The 23,056-nt window shown below is 33.1% G+C and overlaps 1 protein-coding gene across 1 annotated transcript in view; it reads right to left on the bottom strand.

The window, feature by feature from the left end:
* The window catches only part of Faf1 (Fas associated factor 1), a 396,527-nt gene that overhangs the window by 197,581 nt on the left and 175,890 nt on the right, over window positions 1-23,056 (bottom strand). The window contains exon 7 of the mRNA XM_076860444.2: window positions 19,251-19,356. Within this exon, the coding sequence (XP_076716559.1) occupies window positions 19,251-19,356 (106 nt within the window). The remainder of the gene's footprint in view (window positions 1-19,250; window positions 19,357-23,056) is intronic.

Genomic DNA, 23,056 nt, shown 5'->3' with positions numbered 1-23,056 from the left:
GAATTTACTGGTTCTTTTTAATTATACATGACAGCAGAATCCATTTTGATATAATTATACAAGCATGGAATATACTGTATTCTAGTTAGAATCTCATTCTTATGGATGTACATGGTGGAATTCACTGTGTTTTTTTCACATATGTACATGGAAAACTTATGTCAGATTCATTCATTCATTCATAATTAAAACACCAGAAAAAATAGGGATAAAAGATTACACCTCAACATTACTAAAGCCAAACCCAAGGTCAGCATCATTCTAAATGGAGAAAAACCCTAAAAACAGAACAAGACAGTGATGCCCACTTCCTTTTCTTAAAATTTTTTTATTTGTTCTTTTTAGTTATATATGTCAGGAGAATGTATTCTGATATCTCATACATATATGGAGTATAACTTCACTTTTTTGTGGTTGTACATCATGTGGAGTTACACTGGTCGTGTATTCATATACGAACATAGGAAAGTTATGTCCAAATCATTCTAGTGTCTTTTCCATTCCCATTTCCCCTTCCTTCCTCTGACCAATCCCTTGAACCTTCCCTCCTCCCTCACCCCAGCCTATTGTGAGTCAGTATCTGTATATCAGAGAGAACATGTGGCCTTTGGTTTTGGGGGGATTGGCTTATTTCACTTAGCATGATCATCTCCAATTCCATTCATTTACCAGCAAATGCCATGCCTCCATTTTTCTTTATGGCTGAGGAATATTCCATCGTGTGTATGTACCACATTTTCTTTATTCATTCATCTGTTGAAGGGGCACCTAGGTTAGTTCCTTAGCTACTGGGAACTGAGCTGCTATAAACACTGTCATGGCCATGTCACTATAGTATATAACAAGAAGTGGGATAATTGGGTCAAAATGATGGTTCCATTCCAAGTTTTCTGAGGAAATCTCCATACTGCTTTCTTTATTGGCCGCACCAATTTGCAGTCCTACTAGCAATGTATGAGTGTACCTTTTCCCCCACATCCTCAATAACATTTATTGTTATTTGTATTCTTGATAATTGCCATTCTGACTAGAGTGAGATAAAATCTCAGTGTAGTTTTAATTTTTAGTTTTAATCTCTAATTGCTAGAGATGTTAAACATTTTTTCATATATTTGTTGATTGACTGTACAACTTCTGTGAAGTGTGTACTCAGCTCCTCTTCCCACTTATTGATTGGGTTATTTGTTTTTTGATGTTAAGTTTTTTGAGTTCTTTATATATCCTGGAGATTAGTTCTCTGTCTGAGGTACAGGTGGTAAGGATTTTCAGGTGCCCACTTTCACCACTACTATTCAACACAGTCCTCAAATCTCTAGCCAGAACAACTAGGGAAAAGAATAAAATAAAAGGGATTCGAGGGCTGGGGATGTGGCTCAAGTGGTAGCGCCTTCGCCTGGCATGCGTGCGGCCCGGGTTCGATTCTCAGCACCACGTACAAACAAAGATGTTATGTCCGCCAATAACTAAAAAATAAATATCAAAAAATTCTCTCTCTCTCTCTCTCTCTCTCTCTCTCTCTCTCACTCTCTCTTTAAAAAAAAAAAAAAAAAACCAAAAAGGGATTCGAGTAGGAAAAGAAGAGCTAAATCTAGCTATTGCCAATGACATGATGCTGTATTTAAAAGGCCCCAAAAGGTTCTAGAACTCATAAATGAATTCAGCAAAGTAGCAAGATCCAAAATTAACTTCACAAATCAATTGTGTTTCTATACTCCAACAATGAATTGGCTGAAAGAAAATTTAGGAAAACCATCCCATTCACAATAGTCTAAAAAAAGATTAAAAATTTTTTTTCTTCAAAGGTTAAACAACAAAGAACCTACAGTCTCTAGCATCATCTATTGTTAAACTCATTCTCAAAAAATACATTACATTTGGCCAGCAGAGGTCAAGAAGTAGGGAATAAAACAGCTGATATATTCTGTCACTTATTTACTCGTTAGTTCAGCAAATGTGCTCCTATGCATAGTCCAGGAAGTCAGACAGAGATAAATTGAAGGAAATAACAAACCAGTAAGGGTTTAGAGACACATACCTATGGTACACTGGTTCTCCTGAAACAAAATTGCATCCTTTGTAGAGTTTGTCAATGTCCATGGGGTAAATATCCTCACTGCAACCAATCTCAAGCTACTGTTTGAGATTCACAAAATTTCTGAATATCTAATAACCAACTTCTTGCACCAATAGAGTTAGCTCCAGCCCTATACAACAAATAGCTCTGACAGAATATTTCCAAACTGACCAGCAATTAGTACTATAATAAATATATTTGAAAGTGCTGTGATCAGATTGGTTTAATGGAATTCAAGTAATTTATTCCCTCCTCCTCCCTTTTTTTTTTTTTTTTTTTTTTGGTGGTGCTGGTGTTGGGGATGAAACCCAGGGCCTTGTGCATGCAAGGCAAGCACCCTAACAACTGAGCTACATCCCTAGCCCTGGAATTCAAGTAATTTCTAAAATACCTTTTGTTTTCTTATTCTTAAAGCATTCTGTTCAGTTCTGTAGAGAATACAAACTTTTTTTTGTAGTATACAGCTCCATTCTCAAAGAAAATATAGACTGTAAGATAGAATAAGATAATTTATACAAATGAGTATATAATATGGCACAATAACACTCTGCAGAATGAAGGAAAACTCAAGAAAAAGGGTACATTTATACAGGAAAGAGGATTACAAAAAATTTTCTGAAGGATGTATCAGCTAAGTGTGGTCTTCCTCAACTATACATGGGTCTTTGAATAGCATGAGAAGAAAGGGCTCAAGATAAGGTGAACTTCCTTAGAAAGTATTTTAGAGTAAATAAGGTTGCCTTTACCTATATTGTCTATTTTCATTCTCACAATTAAAAAATGTCAGGCATGTAATATTACTGTTATGCTATTTTACAGATGAGGAAAGAGTTTATGTAATGAATAGAATAGGGTGAGGTAAGCAGGCTACTGCTATAGCATGAAGCATGAACGATTAAGGAAATGGAATCACTGAAAACACAAAATCATACAACAAGAAAATGCAATGGTTTTCCTGTGGACTCTTAAATAACACTTACCTAATTTCTGCATCAATACCTCTATTTCTATGGCAAGGAGAGTTAACCATCAAGTCCTTACATACACCCTCACCAAGATCACTGTGTTGCACAATTTCAGGAGCTACCATTTTTTTCCTTGCTTTCTTTTTCTTTGCTTTCCTTCCTTCCTCTTCTCAATTCCCTTCCCCACTCGTTCTCTCCTGTAGTACTGGAGATCAAACCCAGAGCCTCAAGCATGGTAGGAAAGTGCTCTACCACTGAGTAGTATCATCAGCCTCAGGAGGTACCATTTTCAATCGGCACAGCCATAAGCAGCAGGCCTGACACTAATACATATCCTAAGGATCAAAAGAACTAAGGTGGGGGAAAGGAGTTGAAATGTATAAAATACTAACATAAAGTTAAGTTTCTTCCTCTTTCCCCTCAGTAAAGTTGATATAAACTTTCCAAGTCAAAAACCACTGACTACAAGACATCTCCACAAAATCACATACAAATTACTATGAAGTAAAAACCATTCTCTTTTTAATTTAATATCTGCTAGAAATGTAGATGATATATGATAATTTCTCCAGGGGAAAAATGCTTTTGTTTTGTTTTCTGAGATGGGGGTCTCACCATGTTGCCCAGTAAGGCCTCAAACTCCTGGGCTCAAGTAAGCCAACTGCCTCAGCCTCATGAATAGCTTGGACAACAGGGTGTGCCATCATGCCCAGCTGCGAATGTGTTAAACAAAGTAGTATCTTTATTCTCCATATATAGTATTTATTGTATCCTCAAAACACTTCTTCTACAATATAATAACAGAATAATACTGATGGAAACACTATGCAAAATTAGTCATAGAAACTGTGATGCAAACTGTAGCTACCTTTGTCATGTAAAAAAGTTGGTATTAATTCTTTTGAAATCTTCTTCTAGTAGTGCAACAGACCTGCCATCAAGTAGAAACAGAGTAGGAATATGCCCCCTTTTATAGATTTAGCAAAAAAAAAAAAAAAAAAAAAGTTTTCAAATGTGGTTTCATACAACTCAAGTGATTAATAATATCAAACTCAAGAAAAACTGTTTCTAACATTACAAAGTCCATTTTTTTCTTGGTTTAAATTCACTGAGGGGCTGGGGATGTGGCTCAATCGGTAGTGTGCTCGCCTGGCATGCGTGCGGCCCGGGTTCGATCCTCAGCACCACATACAAACAAAGATGTTGTGTCTGCCGAAAACTAAAAAATAGATATTAAAAATTCTCTTTCTCTCTCTCTCTCCCTCTCTCTCTCTTTAAAAAAAAAAAATCAGTGAAAAGTGAAAAGAGTCAAACACTGCTAAGTTGAAAAGTTCTTATTCCTATATTTTTATCCAGCTGACATCACACAGTCTCCTAATCTTCCTTTTTGGTACAATTTTTCATTCTGGAGGTTTGGCTCTCTGATGAGCTTTCAGTTCTCCGTATTCATTTTGTTGTTGTTGTTGTTGTTGAGTTTACTTTTAAGTGTACAATTTAGTGGATTTCAGCATAATCACACAGTTCTGCAACCACTATCACTAATTCCAGAACATCTTCATCATTCCAAAAAACAATTCCCCTCTCCCCAAATGGGCAAAGGACTGGAATTTCTCTAAATATATGAAATGATATTCTACATCACCAATCATTGCATTTTCCTAAATGCAAACCAAACCACAATGAGATACTACTTCACATACATTAGGATGGCTATTGTTTTTAAAAGATGCAGAAATATCCAGTATTGGTGGAGTGGAGAAATGGAATTTCTTATGAATTGCTGATGGAAATCCAAAATGATGCAGCTTCTGTTTGTGGGAGAAATCGAAGGTTCCTAGAAAGCTTAAACATAGAATTGCCATATGATTAGGCAACTCCACTTCTTAGTATATTCCCTCCAAAAATTGAAAGCATGTTCTCAAAAATATATTTAAACATTCATGTTCATAGCAGCATTATTCACAATAGCCAAAAGGTGGAAACAACCAAGGGCTCCAATGGGTAAATGGATAAATAAAATGAGATATACACATACAGTAGAATCTTTTCTTTGTCAATAAGGAAAAAATTCTGACACATTATAACATAAATGAACTCTGAAGACATTAACTTAAGTGATATAACTCAGACAACAAAAACCTCATATTGTGTATGATTATACAAGGTACATAAGATAATCAAATTCTTAGGGCTAGAAAGCTAGGAACTGGGAGGAAAAGGGAATGGGGAGTTATTGTTTAATGATTATGGAGTTTCATTTGGGAAGACAAAAAAGCCCTGAAATTGGATGGTAGTAATGGTTCAAAGTGACTGCTACTTGATGTCATTGAAATTTACTCTTAAAAATGATTAAAATAGTAAAAGCTATTATCTACATCTTCTTACCATAATTAAGGGAAAAGAGAAAAAAAATATATATATATATGCACCAACTGAACCAGCAACTCTACTCCTATACATACCAAGAGAACTAAAAACGTACGTCCTCAGAAAAAACACATAGGTGAATATTCACAGCAAGCAGCATTATTCATAAAGGCCACACAGTAGAAGCAAAACAATTATCCATTAATAGATGAATGAATAAACAAAATGTGGCATATCCATACAATGGGACATTATTCAATCATAAAAAAGAAATATCTTCTAGGTATATCCATGTTACTGCAAATAGCATAATTTCTTTCTTTTTAAAAGGCTATGTATATTTACCACATTTTACTATGTATATTCACCTTTATCCATCTATTATCTAAGTAATGGACGCTTAGGTTGCTTCCACATCTTGATTATTGTGAATAATGCTGCAATGAATATAGGCACCATCTGACATCCTGATTTTAATTCCTTTGGATTTTTGATTTGCATTTCCAAATGACTAAAAATGAGAAACAAATTTTCATGTGCTTATTAGCTTTTTACACATCTTATTTCAGAAAATGTCTATTCTAATCTTTTGTCAATTTTAAATTAGGTTGTCTATCGCTGAGCTGTAAGAATTGTTTACATATATTGGATTCAAGTCTCTAATCAATATATGATTTGGAAATATTTTCTCCCATTTTGAATTACCTTTTCACTTTACAGATATTGCCTTTGGAGACACTACAGTTTTAAATTTTGATGAACTCCAATTAATCTCTTTTCCCTTTTGTTGCTTATGTTGGTGTCCTAACCCAAAGAAACCATTGCCTAACCCAAAGTCATGAAGATCTTTACCTATATTTCCTTTTAAGAGTTTTATAGCTTGGGCTCTTACATCCATCCATTTATTTATTTATTTTTAACAACAAAAAAAAAAACAATTTGAGTTAATTTTTCTATATGATATGAAGGAGTGGTCTGATTTCATTTTTTTACATGTAGATAAACCAGTTGTCCCAGCACCATATGTTAAAAAGATTATTCTTACCATGTTGAATTGTATTAGTACCCTTGTTGAAAATTAATTGACCATAAGTGTAGGAGTTTATTTCTGGGTTCCTAATTCTATTCCTCTGATCTGTATATCTGCCCACAGTCTTGACACTCACATAGAATTTTAATTCACTCAGCACGCTAAGTTAATAACATCAAATTAATACTGTTTACTCAATATTAAAGAATTTTATATATTAGAAAGACATATATACAATTCACTGTTAAAGTCTTACTGTATTACCATACATATAAAGTCTAACTTAGAATAAACATAATATTCTTCATTATCTAGTGGTAAAACGATCCTGATTTATAGGAATTTAAAACACCATGGTAATAAAGGATCTATGTCAACTCTGAACCCCTTAAATAATACCTTAAGGATTAAAGGAATATTTATATTTCATATGACATATTTAGACATCTCCATATGCAGTTATTGTCTACTGACTAGTTTGCCCTCCTCCCCCTTCTCACTGCTCCCCACTAACCAGGGTCCTATAAGACTTACATTAAGGAGTGTAGAAACCCTAATGACTTATGCTAGGCCCTGCCTTACCTCTTAAAGTTCTATTGCCCTTCAACATAGCCACACTGAAGATCAAGCCTTCAACCTGTGAACCTTTGGGGCAACATATTGAAACCATATTCAAACCACACAACAATGATAGAGATGCTACAACAGAAGTATATACAGAAAACTCTGTACACATATTTGAAGATTCTAAGACATTAAAAAAATATTTTCAGGGCTGGGGTCGTGGCTCATTGGTAGAGCACTTGCCTTGAATGTGTGAGGCACTGGGTTTGATTCTCACACCACATATAAATGAAAAAATAAAAGTCCATCAACCACCAGAAATAAATAAATAAATATAATTTAAAGAATATTTTCACTACTAAAAACTTTGGGTTGCTGCAATCTACATTATAAAATGCAAACATGAAAAATAAAAACTAGGCTCCTCAGAAAGAAAAGATCATACAGTGTGTTAAGTCACACAAGGATTGGTACTTAAATTCCCTGTCATAATGCAATTATCTTTCCACTATTACAAGTTAACTGCCAATTGAGAAGCACTGTTCAGTTTATTAAAATCCATAACAGTGCACCACTAGAATAAGAATAACATTTTTTAAAGGTTTCTATAACTTCATTGAGAAGAAAGTCATCATAAATTATTTGTCAGATATTACAAATTAAAGATGACATAAATCTATTTTGAAGCAGGATTTCTTTTTATTTTGCACTTCTGCATAAATTGTCTATTCTTAGTCCATTTTTAACAAATGTGAGAATTTATAACCAAACCAGAGAGATCCTTTCACAACAATTTCATTCAGAAAGTACATATGTATTTCAACGTTAATATTTAAAATACTGAAAATACTCAGAAATTCTTGGATGATTTCTCCTTTGCAAATGCCTTCAGTTAGAAATAATCTTTCTTAATAGATCCTTATTTTCTAATTTAGCCATTCATTAAGCTCACTTATTCTGTGACAATTTCAATGGTAGGCCCTGAAATAAAGAGAAAAATTTGACACTTTTCTGGTTTTAAGGTTCATATAGTGTAATAGGAGAGAAGTAAACAAATAATTACAAACAAGTGCAGTGCTACAGCAGATATATGTTCACGAAGAAAGAAGGAACTCAGAAAAGAGACAAAAAACCTGAATAAGCATAAATGGGACCATCCAGATAGAACAATCGCCTGGCTCACAACACTTGACTTCAAATTATTTTGGGTAGTTTCAATAAATTGATTTCCCCCTACATAGAAGAATGGCTATAAGTGAAATCATTGAAAGAGAAGAAAGTAACATGGCTCCAAAATCAGTTCCTGGAACTCTAGAATAACTTTTGAGCAATATGACCAAAAAGATGACTGGTCTGAAAAAGTCAACATTCATTTAGATTTAGGACATGTGCACATTAACATATCAATCACATTCACTTTGCAGATATGCCAACCATCTTGCTTCATTCATTCAACATAAAAATTGGTTGCAATATTTGAAATTAAAACTAGCAGTAGACATCAGGACTCTTAAAGCATTTTACTATATTTCTAATATTTCAAATTTCAAGCATCCATGTATATACACGTAATCTTCAACAAAAAAATTTCAGCAGAAGGAAAACATCATCCTTTCAAAATATCTTACTAAAATTCCCTCATTTGTAATTTGAAGGATAAGGAAACTATCTCTTAATTCAGCAGAAATGAACTATTTAACTGATAATCTTATGATGATGATGATTATAGGGCATTATAAACATACTTCTTCAGAGGAAATATTTTACATTTTCATCAGGTAAAATCAGGCATGTAAATGTAAACTGATTCTGATAGCAGAATACCAAAAAGTCTAGAACAAAATGCCAACAGCATAGTTTGAATTTAATATACATAATCTATAACTCTAATATTTGCTTTTGAAATTGAGTTTTCATAAAAAATCAGCAATCTTACTGATTATCTTGCTTACAATTAATTTTATTTAAATGTAATTTTTCACTATATTTTTCCTTCATAATGATTACAGAACTTTTCTTTAATAAAACAGGAAAAAATAAGAATCCCCAAACCAAAACTTTATTCAGTATTTATGGCAATAACTATCACAAGCAATATGGTTACAATTGACCTACAAAAAGTATGATATTGCATTGCTAAAAATTTTTAACTGTCAGCCAAATAGAAGGAAGGAGGCTGAGAAAGTCAATGTGTAGAACACTATTTTCAATTTACTTGAAATACCCTGTGAGTTAGACATAGAATTTTTACTTTTCTGAACACTTTAAAGATTGGCCAGTGGTGTCACCTTGGATTCACTGTACTAATATTTAAAACAAGTTAACCTCTAGCAGAAACAAAAATAGAGTTATGTAAATAATTATAAATCAATGCTCTGGAAATGTGACATTTCATCACATATTCAAGAGGCCTAGCACATATATCAAATTTCTCAAGTTTCTTACCTGTATAAAAATGGATTATCTACCTTTATTATATTGTATATGCTTCCTCTCTGCAGGGCAGAGTTTTTTCTTCCATTATCCATATTTTTCCCTCTTGCTACTAAATGGCCAGGCAAGGGAAATTTCCTATTATTTATATTCTTACCATGAACAATATAAAAATTATTTAGACTATATTGGTCAAAAAAGGATGTCATGGCACCCTGATCTCTTACAATGAAGGAGAAATTACACATATAAGAGATTTAATTTGAACATTTTCTTGCCCTCTTATTCCACAGGGCAATTTAGAACTTTTATACATATCTCCCCCAAATATGTAAATATAGTTTGCACTTTTCAAGCAGAGATTACATATTTTATTACAAATAAAAGCTTAATTTTCCTTTGCATAATCTTTGCTTTAAATATTATTCTCAATACTCGTCGTGCTCATTCCCTAGGAGGTTCTTCTTTCACATTCTTCTGGAATTGATCAAATCACATTTATTCCATATTTTTAAAAATTGACTGTAACAACATTTGGCTTTGATATTTATCCCTTCAATTATTCAAAATTTGTGGACATTTCACTTGACAGCATTGTTTCTAGGAAATTACTCTGTAATCAGTGTGTGGAATAGCCATAGTCAAAACTGGAAAAGATTCTTTCCTTGCCCTCATCTGCCTTAGTAACACATCTCTGGACAGTGCAGGTTAAGAACTGTGCTGGCATTTTTTAAAAATCCTACTTTACTCTGCAGATGCAAATATAATTCATTTTCTTCTGTCATTCAGAGGACTTTCCCAGCATTATTCTTTTCCAAAGTACCTTCTTCCCGTGTTTCCTTCATCCCTTTCCATCAAGTGTCCATGTTCAGTATTATTTCTCCAACTGCCCTCCCTCCACCCCCATGCATTAGCTGTAAAATAGATGTAAAGCTTGGTGTAAGTCCAAAAATTTTATGATCAAAATACATACTTAGCAAATTGTTTGGCTAAATCTTTCATGTATGATGAAAGATTATTACCACAATTCATTAGCAAATTATAGACTTTGAAATGTAGGCAGACAAATATTTGGCCCTGTATCAATCAATTTGGACCAGCTGGGTAGAAATTCACACAATCCCAGGAAACCTGGGAAGTGAGGTGCTCTTTCATTTTTCATTCACTTGAAACATTAAAGAAAAATTATCATTCTATAAAAATGTCCACTTTTCAAGATTTTAGCAGAGCCGTTTTAGAGTGGGTTTCATTTTCGTTCAATTACTACTTTAGGACCAATAAAATGATCTTTTTCCCCCATGCAAAAGATTGTGGAAGAATAGTGCCTAATGAGCACAGGGTACCCAAATACTTAACCATTATAATCCTGTTTAAAAAACTAAATATTTAATAATGGCTTTATTGCCCTAAAAAAAGAGGAGAGGAACTTCTACACACACTAAATAAGCCTGGAAACTAATTTTGCAGGTATTCACAATAAATAATATCATTAACATTCTTCCTCTGAGCCTCCCTAGCCTAGTGAAGTGACCCTGTGCAAAGATTCTGATTGATCCTATGTCTGTCTGTTTTGGTTAAGCTATAAGACGGTATATGGGGACAGCTGCACTTGGGAGCAACTTAAAACAAATTTCATCTTAGTGGCATCTAATCCAGTCCTTGGTACAAGACACATGGAAAAGTCAGTGTCGAAATTAAACAATGAGGGCTTTGCAATGAGCAGATGCTTTTGCCTTGCAGTTGTAAAACCTTTGAACAATCCAGTACTCTACTGTCTGGTCACGCAATGACCACAAAGCAAAGGAATACATTTTGTCATTTATACAAAATGTTTGCCATGAGCTTTTAGTCTTTTTTTTCTTCAAAAAGATTTTTTACAAATAATAATAGGAAAATACTGAAAGCAATAATATTAATTCCAAATTGAACAATAGGTTTTTAAAATATATTCAGCACACTAAATATGTTTTTTAAAAGAATAATTCCTTGACTGCATATTATTGAGTCATACACAAGACACATCAGACAAAAGAAGAGTACCATAACCAAAAGTTTTAAAAGAGGTTGTGGTCAAATAATTTTTGGCAGATATAAATAATTTTCACCTGTAGACCTTATCGACTTATAACGAGTCTTGGTCTAACTTATGTCTACTAGCACTTTATATTCACTTATCCGTGAATTCCTTGTTTTGCTTTTTGTTTTTTTATTGGTTTGTTTTACGGGGGTGGGGGGAACAGGAGAAATGGGGATATTACTCTACCTTAAGGATGAAGAATATTTAAATGTTAAAATACTTCTCAGCTTAAGCAGTGTGGTACTTACAGTGGTCTTTGTAGAAACTGCAGCCTTTCCTAACCCTTACAGGAGGGAACCTCATCTCTAGCATTCACATTCAGGAACCTAGGGGTTAATATTTTAACACTGCAATAAACTCTTCTTCATAAGAAAAAAGCATTCTAACCACAGTAGTCTTGGTGAAAGCACAGAATCAGCGCCACTTAAGAAAGTGTCTGTATGGTCATGATCAATCCTCCTCTTCTGCTAATTAAGGTTTTGGCTTTAAAGATAAGTTTTTATTGTACGTGCAAAAAAAAAAAAAAAAAAATCTAGTAGCTTTATCTTTATTTTAAATAGTCTACTGCAAGAAGAATTTTTTTTCTGTTTTTCTTATCTTTCAATTTTTATTGAAATATAATCTTTCCTAGAATATCAATTCAGTAAAGTCTCATTGCTTATGAATTTCATTGGATATTTTGTTAGCTATAGGTTTAAGAATTATACTCCTCTCTCCCCATCCTATACCTTATATTTCAATGGAAAGTCCCAAGTAATGACCACATAAATAGGAAATAATCAAATTTTATTTCAAATATCAAAGAGGGCATGCTACCCTCCTTAATTAAAATTCTTTGAAAAATAATATAATTTTGTGGCTGATTTTGCATTTCTGTATTTTTTTTCCAAGAATGGAATTAAAACATAAATTCAAATAGCATATTGGTATAACATGCTTTCTGGAATATAAATTTTAGATGTTCATTTAAGGAGACAGGCTAAACTTAGAAAAATATATGAAACATTTATAACTACTGATATGTAAAATTGATAGGATTTTGTTGTCTTCTTTGCTAATAGCTACTATTAAAATGAATTTGAATAATGCTGTCACTAATATATGTCACCAAACAAAAATAAAGCATGACACAACATATCATGAGAAACTATAAAATCATACAAAATCAACTGAAAATATCTTTCTAAATTTGGTCCTTTGCATCCTAACCTACACAGCTTACAAGGAGAACTGATTATTTTGCAGTGTTAGTATTCCAATTACAATAGTGTATATGAACAGTCTCAAGGATCTAGAATAACTATAAATTTGTGCAAACTAGATTTGGTAATATTTTGTAAATTCATGACTACTTAATAGCCAGAATTGTGCTAACAAAACTGTGTGAAAAAAATTTCTTTGGAAATGTATTCCAACATTAAAATTATCAATTACACAATTCCCACTTGCATTTAATGTACTTTATTACACTAATTTTTTATGAGACCATGTAGAGATTTGCAAAAATGGTTAACTCAAATAGTTTTCTTTAATGTGTATTTTATCCTTTCAGTTCACTCAATAGCAGCATTTTATAGTATATATTTTACTCAAAAAATACATAAATAAGTCACAAACCAAAAGCTAACAGATGTGTGACTTCTAATTAGTTATAATAATCTCTGCTTCAATGCCATTAGAATGAGCCTTTCTTTTCTTTTGAAAACTAAAAAAGCTTTTCCTTTGAATTTTAAACTGTCAGGGTGCTTCAAAGTCAATGTACAAAATCTGCTTTGATTAAAATTTTAGACATCTACAGTGATAACTTTATGAAAGGAAAATATTAAATTATAATTATCCTAAACAGACACAGTCTTGTGAAACTAACCCTACATTCATGTTAAAACACAAAGAGTTGAATATAATGAATTTGATTCATCCTGGGACACAAAGCTTCACCACAGTAAACTCAGTCAACTGTTGCTCTTGCGCCTACATTCATGGTGCTTAAATAGCGCACTTTAAAACAAAAAAAACTCCAATTGGCTTTTCATACATCCACCCTCCCCAAAAATAACGCACTTGAAAAACTCAAATGATATGAAAGGCTTCAAGGCCTCTTTTCTCCCTTTCATACCCCTTTTTTTTATTTCTGTTTGCAGTAATCTGCCTTTCTCTTTCTCTTTCTCATTGCTACAGAGCAAGCGAGGAGGCTCAGAGCTTTGAAAAGGGGGCTCAGTGTGTAATGGGTCCACTAGAATTAATTTACTTGCACCAAATCCATTGAGCACAGAGGTTCCCCCCACCTTCTCAAATCATTTGGAGTCGAACGCAGCCCCCAGCCTTTGTAATTCTAGTAAAGCACTTAAAGTGCACAGTAGGTGTTCATGAGGACCATCTGGTCAAAAGCAAAACAAGCTGCTGATTTTGCCTTTGAATAGAATGAAGCAAGTGTGAATTAGTCTCTTCAATTAGCACTATTACAACCTGTCAAGTGCATATTGTAAAACAGGATTATTACAGTATTGGTCACCAGTGCAATTATTTACTCTCTGCCTTTTCTTGCATATAAAAAATGTCTTATGTTTATTAGTTTGTGATAACTGAACATAATTTTTCTTAACTCAGGCATTTTAAAACTACCAACACACAAATCACATTATGAAACATAGTTGTCAGCTACAATGAGAGGATACATATATCTTAAGTAACAAAGGACTACAGCATTGCCTTTAATTCTTAACAAAATTTCATTGTTTGTATCTTCTTGAAATGCAGGTGAAAAAATACTCACAGGAGGGGGGGAAGTATTCTAAAATACTTCCGGGTATTGGGGGGGGGTGTGATTTCTTAACAGTTACATTTGGAAGTATTACTTAAAATTTCTTTCTGAGGGGATGATTTATTAAAAATCACGGAAAACCTCAACACTTATAAAATGATCATTACTGATTTGTTCATTTAAAGCAGTAAGATTCAACAAATTTGTCCTAAAATGCAACGTGAAACCAGTAATGTATATGCATATTTAGAAAAAACTCATAATCTCCTTTTCTGAAAGCTGAATAGAGGCTTGAATTCACTGCCAGTGCCTAAGAATTTATATCTCTTTCATTCTTGCCAAGATGTCATTTGTGATTTCAAATTTTTTAAAAAAATCAAACTCTGATATATGCTAATTAAAATTATTATTCTAATTGAGCTAATATGTCATTTATCTTGCAGCAAAAACAAACCACTTAAACTTTTAATTAAATAAGCACACAACTTAATTTAACCCTCTAGCATATGCACATTCTCAGCTATCCTACTCTTTCCTGAGTTCTGTGCCAGCAACCCTCCTTCCCCATCCTGGAAAACAAACTAACCAACCAAAAACAAAACAAAAACACTCAATACTTAAAACATTTTAAAAGGCATGTTAGTTAAGAAGTTATAGTCAATTCATTGCTAGAAAATTGCTCATTAGTACAATCTGTAAAAACCACATATTCACCAACTGTTACTGGCCACCAGAATTAAAGAAGACTATTCCAAAGTATATATTAGTCAAAAAAGTTCAGAAAGCAGCAAGCAGAAAAATAAGCACAACACACAAAACCTGCCATGAGGCTCAAATTTTCACTGTTAAAATTAGCCTCGTGTTTTTACAATTATTTTAAAGAACTGGAGATTTAAGTATGTAAGTTCCTGCCTTGATACTGATTCAAAAACTCTGTTGGCTTGCCACTTAATCACTAGTTTGTACAACATGGTACTAGTAGTGAAATGTGCTGTTATACCCTGCAAGACATAGCTTTATAGGTTGTCCATTTCCCCATTTTCTTCCCATTAAGAAGTAAATCAACATTAGTAAGAACAGTGAGAATTCTGGGGTAAAGTGAAACTTGGGAAAGGATTTAAATAATTCCAATAGCTATTCATTGTGCTTCTCACTGTAATACATAAGTGATACCCCATGATTCCACACTAAAAATACTTAGGTTTCTTATCTTTGTTATTCTGGATCAGGTGTATATTCCTTAAGTTGCATGACATCTACAAAGAAAAGTAGATATTTTGCCTAACAGAAGCTTTTGCAATAATAAGACAGACAACAAAGAATCAGTTTCCAAGTAAAGTTGGCTTGATTTCAGGGACTTATATCCTTTTCCACACCTGGGTTTAGGATTTGCAAAAGGCAAATCGATATTCCTTCCACCCCCTTTTTAACCCATCCCAAGTGCACTGGAAATCACAGATCTTTAAAAATATCAGCAGATTACTAAATCTGTACAACTAACTGTTTAGAAATCTGAATTTTCAGGGTAGAATACTTTTTTATAACAAGGTGAGTTTGTTTAAATTTTCAAGGAAGGTCAGCATTTTAAAATGTGACAAGTAACCAATTTAGGACTCAAAAGATTAAAAAAAATAGATTGTCACAGAAAATTGTCATATAATTATATAATTTTTTATAAACTGTTTTGTAATAATGGAAAAGAGAGAGGATGTTTCTTCTCATGACTACTTGCAACTCTCCCCATTCTGGCCTTTTTATACTCTTACTGCCTTCTCAAGTAGGAGGATAATATAAGTGGAAGGATTTGTAAAAAGGTTAAAACAAAAATAAAATCAAAATTAAACCCTCAATAACTAACTAGCTTAAATTAAAATCTAGAGCATCAAAGGACAAAAGTCATGTGTCATGGGGCAGCAGACCAGAGTCAGAATGAACAAACACTTGTACAACTATTGGTTTATCGCCACTAACTTGCATGACCATATGGTCACTGAAGAATTAATCTGAAATTCAAACTGAATCTTGGTTTTATTTTCTAATTCAATATTTTTTAGAATGTATTTTGTCCAATTAACAGCTGAAATCAGTTCCTTTTTCAATCGTATTTCATTTACAAAAATTTCCCTTGGGTCAAAAAATAAAAAGCTTTCCTTTAAAACTTCAAGGCTTTCTAAAATTAACAACTGTTTTTCACCTAGAACACAAAAATAATATACTACACTGGAAAAATGATTAGGAATTATTTGGTTTCTCTAAAATTTCTTCCTTTCTCATAATTTTTTATTACTGGTTAGAATTCATTCTTGGACTAAGTACTAAAAAGACTGAAACTGGTGATTAATTTACACCGTAGGACTCATGGCATCATTAAAATTCCATGTTAAGAATAGAAGTATTAGTATTTATAAAATATAACTCCAAAATTATTTCAACATTATATTTTTATCTTAGTGCAATCAAACTGATTTTGATTGCAGCTGTAGTCCTACAACAAGAAATAATGCACATACTTAAGTGTCACCGTGGGTGGCAAGCCTGTATATAAGAACACCTTTCTTGCTCTTGAAACCACCCCAACCACAGGTATTCCACAAGTTGAAGGAGAAAAGTGATAGGACTATGCCTATAGAGGTGATCCATATCCTTTTCCTAAATTGTTCAAAATAAGAGCCAATGTGGACTGTCTACTCACAGAAAAGCAATTAGTACAAAAATAACTACATTTATTTTTTCCTGGCAGCTAGCATTTCAAAATATAATTTAAAAATAACTTTTAAAAAGGAAAAAAGAAGAAGAAACCAAACTCTTACCAAAAAATACATAAGAATATCTGTTTCTGCAAAAAATATTCCTGGAACATTTTTCAAAATATATTTAGAAAATGTTAGGAAAAAGATTTACTGTTTTCAAGTCCTTGACGCTTAAAATATATTTGATAATCTAAATAGTATGCCATGGAGAACAGTTTCAGCCAACTGTGGCTCACAATGGCACATTTACAGAATTTTAAATATTTTTTTAATAATTGATGTAGTCATTTTGAATCATTCTGCATAGGATATCAGGTGTGAGCAGATTGCATTAACGCTGCTTAAACATTTCAACTTGTCAGTATGGCCAACTCGATTTCGGAAATATTTGCAGTATTTTCCCATCGAAACAGTAATAAAGGCAAAATAAATATATGCCACTACTTTATAATCACCGAACATTAATGAATATTTTATGTCTTTTTAAATCTCCCTGTTTAATTTAAAAGGGTGAAATTAAGTCTCCTCCCTGCAATATGCCAATTATCTGTAAATCAAACAATAACTTGGCCATTATGCTCCTTTTTGTTAATATAAGAGAAGCTAATTTGAAAACACTGAATGGCATTTTTAGACTATCAGCTTAATAGTCCTTTCTGCCCTCTTGTGGAAGAAAGTTGAAATACACCCATACACCTGAGTTAACAGAAACTGCCCCCACGGGGGGGGGGGGGGGGGGGGGGGGGGGAATTTTATATATATATATGTATATATAAACTTCAACCAGAAATAAAAAGAAAGCATTTTATATTAAACCATCATGTATTATATTACCATTCAATTCAGAAAGTGAATCAACAACAGAATCAAATTTATCTCTCATTATCTTTGCTTTGTGTTCAAACTGCATTTCCTTGTTAAATTAAAATTCACATATATAATTTATATTTTACTGTCATGAAGATTCTGTTGAAACTCTGAGGTAGAGCCACAATAAATTATTATTTCTAATACATTAACACATGATTTTTAAATTTTTAAATTTAGAGCATAAAATATCCATTAGAGATTAACACATTATAGAAATTAAAAGTGAAATGAAAATTGATATGTTTTGATAATCCTGAAAAAAAAACAAATAAACCAAACATATGATTCAATTTAGGAGTCAGAAAAAAATTTTAAACACTTTGATTACCAGTAAACAAATTAAGTGATCAATGGAGAAAATAAATTTAAAGCAATGAGATATTTATTCCAAATTCAAAAGACGAAATTCATTGACAAAACATGAAAGAAAGAAACAGTAATTGTCTAGCCATTACTGAAACAATTTATATACTTCTGAAAATAACTGGTTCTTCCAAGATAACGTAAGTAATATTTTAAGCAATAAAGTCTTAAGTAAAAAATTGTGAAATAATCCAAGATTAGGCATGATTAATTCTCTTCAAAAAATTAGCAGACAAAAGACTATTGTCTTCATAAATTATGAGGGGTAATAATATACAGTTACTATTTCAGTCTTTCTGAATACACTAGTTCAGTCATAACCTTAAATGTTTTCCCCCTACGGAGACAAATTATTGGCTTTTAGGTAGGTGGGGCCAAAGGCATACCAAGAAGGCACCTCTTCTCTCTTGGGGGAGGTTCCTTTTTGAAACAGTGGCCCTCCTTAGACATGGTAAAGAAAATATTGACACGCTAAATAGACTCTTCTCAGATATTCGAGCTAAATGACAGTCTCCAACAGTACCTTACAAATCCTGTCCAAGGATAGAATTGAGCTGCTTAAGAAAAGCTTCCTCAAATTTCTTTTAGAAACAGAAGAGTAAAAAATATGAATAGGTAACATATTTGAGAGTAACCTTTCAAATAAAATATAAGCATCTTCCAAAATGAATGCTATCAATAATTTCCAAATTAACATTTTGAATAATCACTATTGAAAGCATGAAATACCTTATACGATAATGCATTATTCTTAAGCAGGGTTTTAAGTAGATGAGTTTAAGAATTATCAAGAGCTTCCATTTACAACATATCTTTCTGGGTCAAATCATTTAGTATATCTACAGTAATCACTGATGTTCCAGTTAATTAAAATTAAGAACTCAATAATGAAACATAAAGAGAGTTTCCAACCAGAGCAGATAAGCCCTCTTTTAACAGGGTCAACATTAGCTATAATGAGCTACCTTTATTCCTTAGCTGTGAGACATAACTCACCTCCTGAATGGTACTGCTTCCTGAGAAGTTCAGGTTGTACTCCCGCTGGACTTCTCGGTGGGTGATGATCAGCATGAAGTTTTGATTTAATGACTCCTGCAGGGCACTGAAAGGGTTGAAAGAAAAACAAGGAACTCAGAGATGAACAAGTTCTAGCTTGCTTTACAGCTAGCTGCAAAAACCCCAGGAGTACCCTAACCTCCACACAGGCATGTCTGGGCCCAATGTTATCATCTTTTCAGCTCCTAAAGGCAAGAGAGCAGGCTGAGAACAACCAAGGGGAGCTAACCTGTTAACTCCTTCTCTACCAAAATGTTTTTAAACTTCAGTTCTAAATACTTTGCATACATACAAATTTTCCATGAGTTATATGCTTCTGTCTACATACATATTTCCTCTAAAAGAACCAATTATCAATTATGTCAAATTCCAAATATGCTACTAAAACAAATATGCAAAGACTGGTTCAATCTTAAGGTAGAAGCAGCTATACTAGAATAAGTATGAAATTATTGCTTATACTCGTGAATTTATACAACAATAGAAATAAGATTTCTGTCAAAATTCAGAAGATACTGAAATATATAGAACTTTACACCAAAATTCCTTCAAACTAATTCTGCTTTCACTTAAGACCCAGCTATACAGAATTAAGAAATTAAAAAATTAAAAAATTCTAAGCAACATTTTAAAAATCCCATTTCTAAGTTCCAAAATGTTAGAAATCTATCAGAAACATAAACAATTATCATATTTAGCCACATAAATTAAGAAAGGTGTCACAATTCTATTTTAATGTCTATTAATTATTAAGACATACTATCTTTAATCTAAGGTTAAAATAAAAGTCTATTGCCTATTATATTCAAATAATCTATACTCCCTGCCTCGAGTGTAGTTTTGACAATATTCTGTGATATGGAAAGGAGTTGTTCAATTCAGAATACATTTTAGAGATAGAAGCCAGAAAAATTTTACCCCTTCTCAGTGACAAAAATTAGGGTGCTACCACTCATCTTTCATATTTCAACTTATATATTATATGTCTTTTCCTCTAAAGCTTTCCCCTCTTTTACCCTGAGGCTGTGCTACATGGCTCTGGCCTTAGTAACTCCTCCTTTGCCCATCTGAAACTTTGTGATTATGTGATAAACATGCACACAACATAAAGATTAGAAGCTGTTTGTTCTATTGTCTCCTGTAGAGTTCACAGGTTAATTACAGACTAAAAATTCCTAGGAAGCACTAATATATATCATGAAATATCACTGGTCAAAATCAAAAGAAATTCTACCAGGTTTCTTGAGGCAAGAATCTCTGTCATTGTATACTTAGATCTTAAACATAACATCGGAATACTGCAGATTCTTATTGAATAATGAATAACTTGTGGATGTCCACAATGTAAAAGTCTGATTCATCCTTGTATCTCATACAACAATGTTGTCTTCTAAAAAACTACTTAAAATTAGAGTTAAGACATTGATTCATTTATTTATCAGCATTACTTCAATGTTTTGCATTATTTCAGATACTAAGGAAATCAATCCAAACAAGAAAAACTCAAGTCTAAGTGGGATAGGTACTACTGAGAAGTTGAAAGCACAATGAAAACTGAGAAGGAAGTACTTTACTCTACCTCAGTAAAAGGATTAAAGAGTTATGGGAAAGCTTCAGAAGAAAAGACATATATAAGTTGAAATATGAAAGATAAGTAGGAACTTAAAAGTCTATCATTCAGAAGGGATAAAAAGTTTTGTTTGTTTTATTTTGTTTCAGTATGGGAGAAGGTAGCACTTTTTTTACACAAGGAAACTAGGGGAGGGACATAATATACCCATGTACTTACTAGACACCTATCTATGTTCGTGACATTCTAGTTGCTAGGGAAATAGTGGTGGGTTAAAAAAAAAAAAAAATGGTCCCTGCTTTTGTAAAACTTACATTCTAGTAAAAGAGACAAAGATCAAGTAAATGAATATATAATTTTAAAGAATGTTAAGTGTTGTAAAGAAAATAAAACAGGATTATAAGATACGAGATAACAGAGGGTCAAGGTCAAAGGAATTATTTTCCACAGAACAGTTCGAGAATGCATCACTAAGGAAGAGATATAACTTGAGGTTGGTATGATAACAAAGAGACCACAAGGGTCCAATCACATAGGTCCTTGTCGCAACATTGGAGGTTTGTTAAAAGAAAAGTAGTTGGGGCAGGGGATGTGGCTCAAGTGGTAGCATGTTCGCCTAGCATGCGTGAGACACTGGGTTCGATTCTCTGTACCACATAAAAATAAAGATATTGTGTCCACCTAAAACTAAAAAATAAATATTTAAGAAAAAAGAAAAGTGGTAAAAGCCGATATATATTTATATCTATTTAAGATTACTCTGGCTACAGTGAGATGAGAGATATAGGAAGACAGACTGGAAACTAATCCATAAAAGAAGTGATGGTTTTGGACTATGATGGTAGAGTTAGAGATGGAAAGGAGTTGTTCAATTCAGAATACATTTTAGAGATAGAAGCCAGAAAAATTTTACCCCTTCTCAGTGACAAAAATTAGGGTGCTACCACTCATCTTTCATATTTCAACTTATATATTATATGTCTTTTCCTCTAAAGCTTTCCCCTCTTTTACCCTGAGGCAGAGTTAAGTACTTCCTTCTCAGTTTTCATTGTGCTTGTTTCAATTTCTCAGTAGTACCTATCCCATTAGATGAAATGTGAGAGAAAAAGAGAACCCCAAGGTTTCTGGTTAGAGCAAAGAGAAGGATGAAATTTCATTTAACAAGGAAAATGGGTGGGGAAATTGAGAGTGATGTTTTAGATATATTAAATTTGAAATGCCTATTAGGCATCAAAAAAAAAAAAAAGTCACAAACAGTTGAATGTAAGAGCCAAAAGTCAAGAGAGGTCAAAGCAAGAGAGTTAACGGTATACAGACAATATTTAGACTTTGTGGCCAAAAGAAATCACCTAGGAAAATACGTTATCTATAGAAAAGTAGAAAAGCAGAGAGGGTGAGATGGAGCCCTTAAGGAATTCCAGTCACTTGAAATAAAGCGAAGGGGAAGGGGTCCTTTAATGGAGTTTGATAGTGAGATAAGAGAAAAATCAAGAAAGTCTAGTATAAGATAACCAAATGACATAACTATCTCAATTAGGACATGTTCAATCACACTAAATGCTACTGCTACATTAAGTGCAATAAGACCAGGAAAATTACCATATTCATGTTTCAGAGATTATACTCTTCTGATTTGCCCTTAATTACCAGGGAAGTGAACCCAGTAAGATTATATTTCTGCTTCCTTTGAGTTTATTGAGGGATAGGTAGACAAGCATACTTAAAAATTCACTACGGGGCTGGGGATGTGGCTCAAGCGGTAGCGCACTCGCCTGGCATGCGTGCGGCCTGGGTTCAATCCTCAGCACCACAAAGAAAGATGTTGTGTCTGCCGAGAACTAAAAAATAAATACTACAATTCATTCTCTCTCTCTCTCTCTCTCTCTCTCTCTCTCTCTCTCTCTCTCCCCCCCCCCCTCTGTCTTCAAAAAAAAAAAATTCACTACTGTCATGTGTAACTAATTAAAATAAATTTAAAAAAGAAAAAAATTCACATAAGTTCACATATGGTATACATGGTACCATGTGCTAAAAACTCTAATACCGATCTTCCTAATGTGCTACACACACCAAAAGATACTTAAATGAGACCATCTATACTTCCCACAGAATCCAGCATAAGGACTGAATAAGTTTTGTTTTTTGGGGGGTTTTGGGGCAATTTGCATAATTTGCA

The sequence above is a fragment of the Callospermophilus lateralis genome, chromosome 7, assembly GCF_048772815.1.
Source record: "Callospermophilus lateralis isolate mCalLat2 chromosome 7, mCalLat2.hap1, whole genome shotgun sequence".
NCBI classification, from domain to species: Eukaryota; Metazoa; Chordata; class Mammalia; order Rodentia; family Sciuridae; genus Callospermophilus; species Callospermophilus lateralis.
Note: the sequence above shows the minus strand (reverse complement) of the source record. Positions and strands in the feature narration are given on the sequence as shown.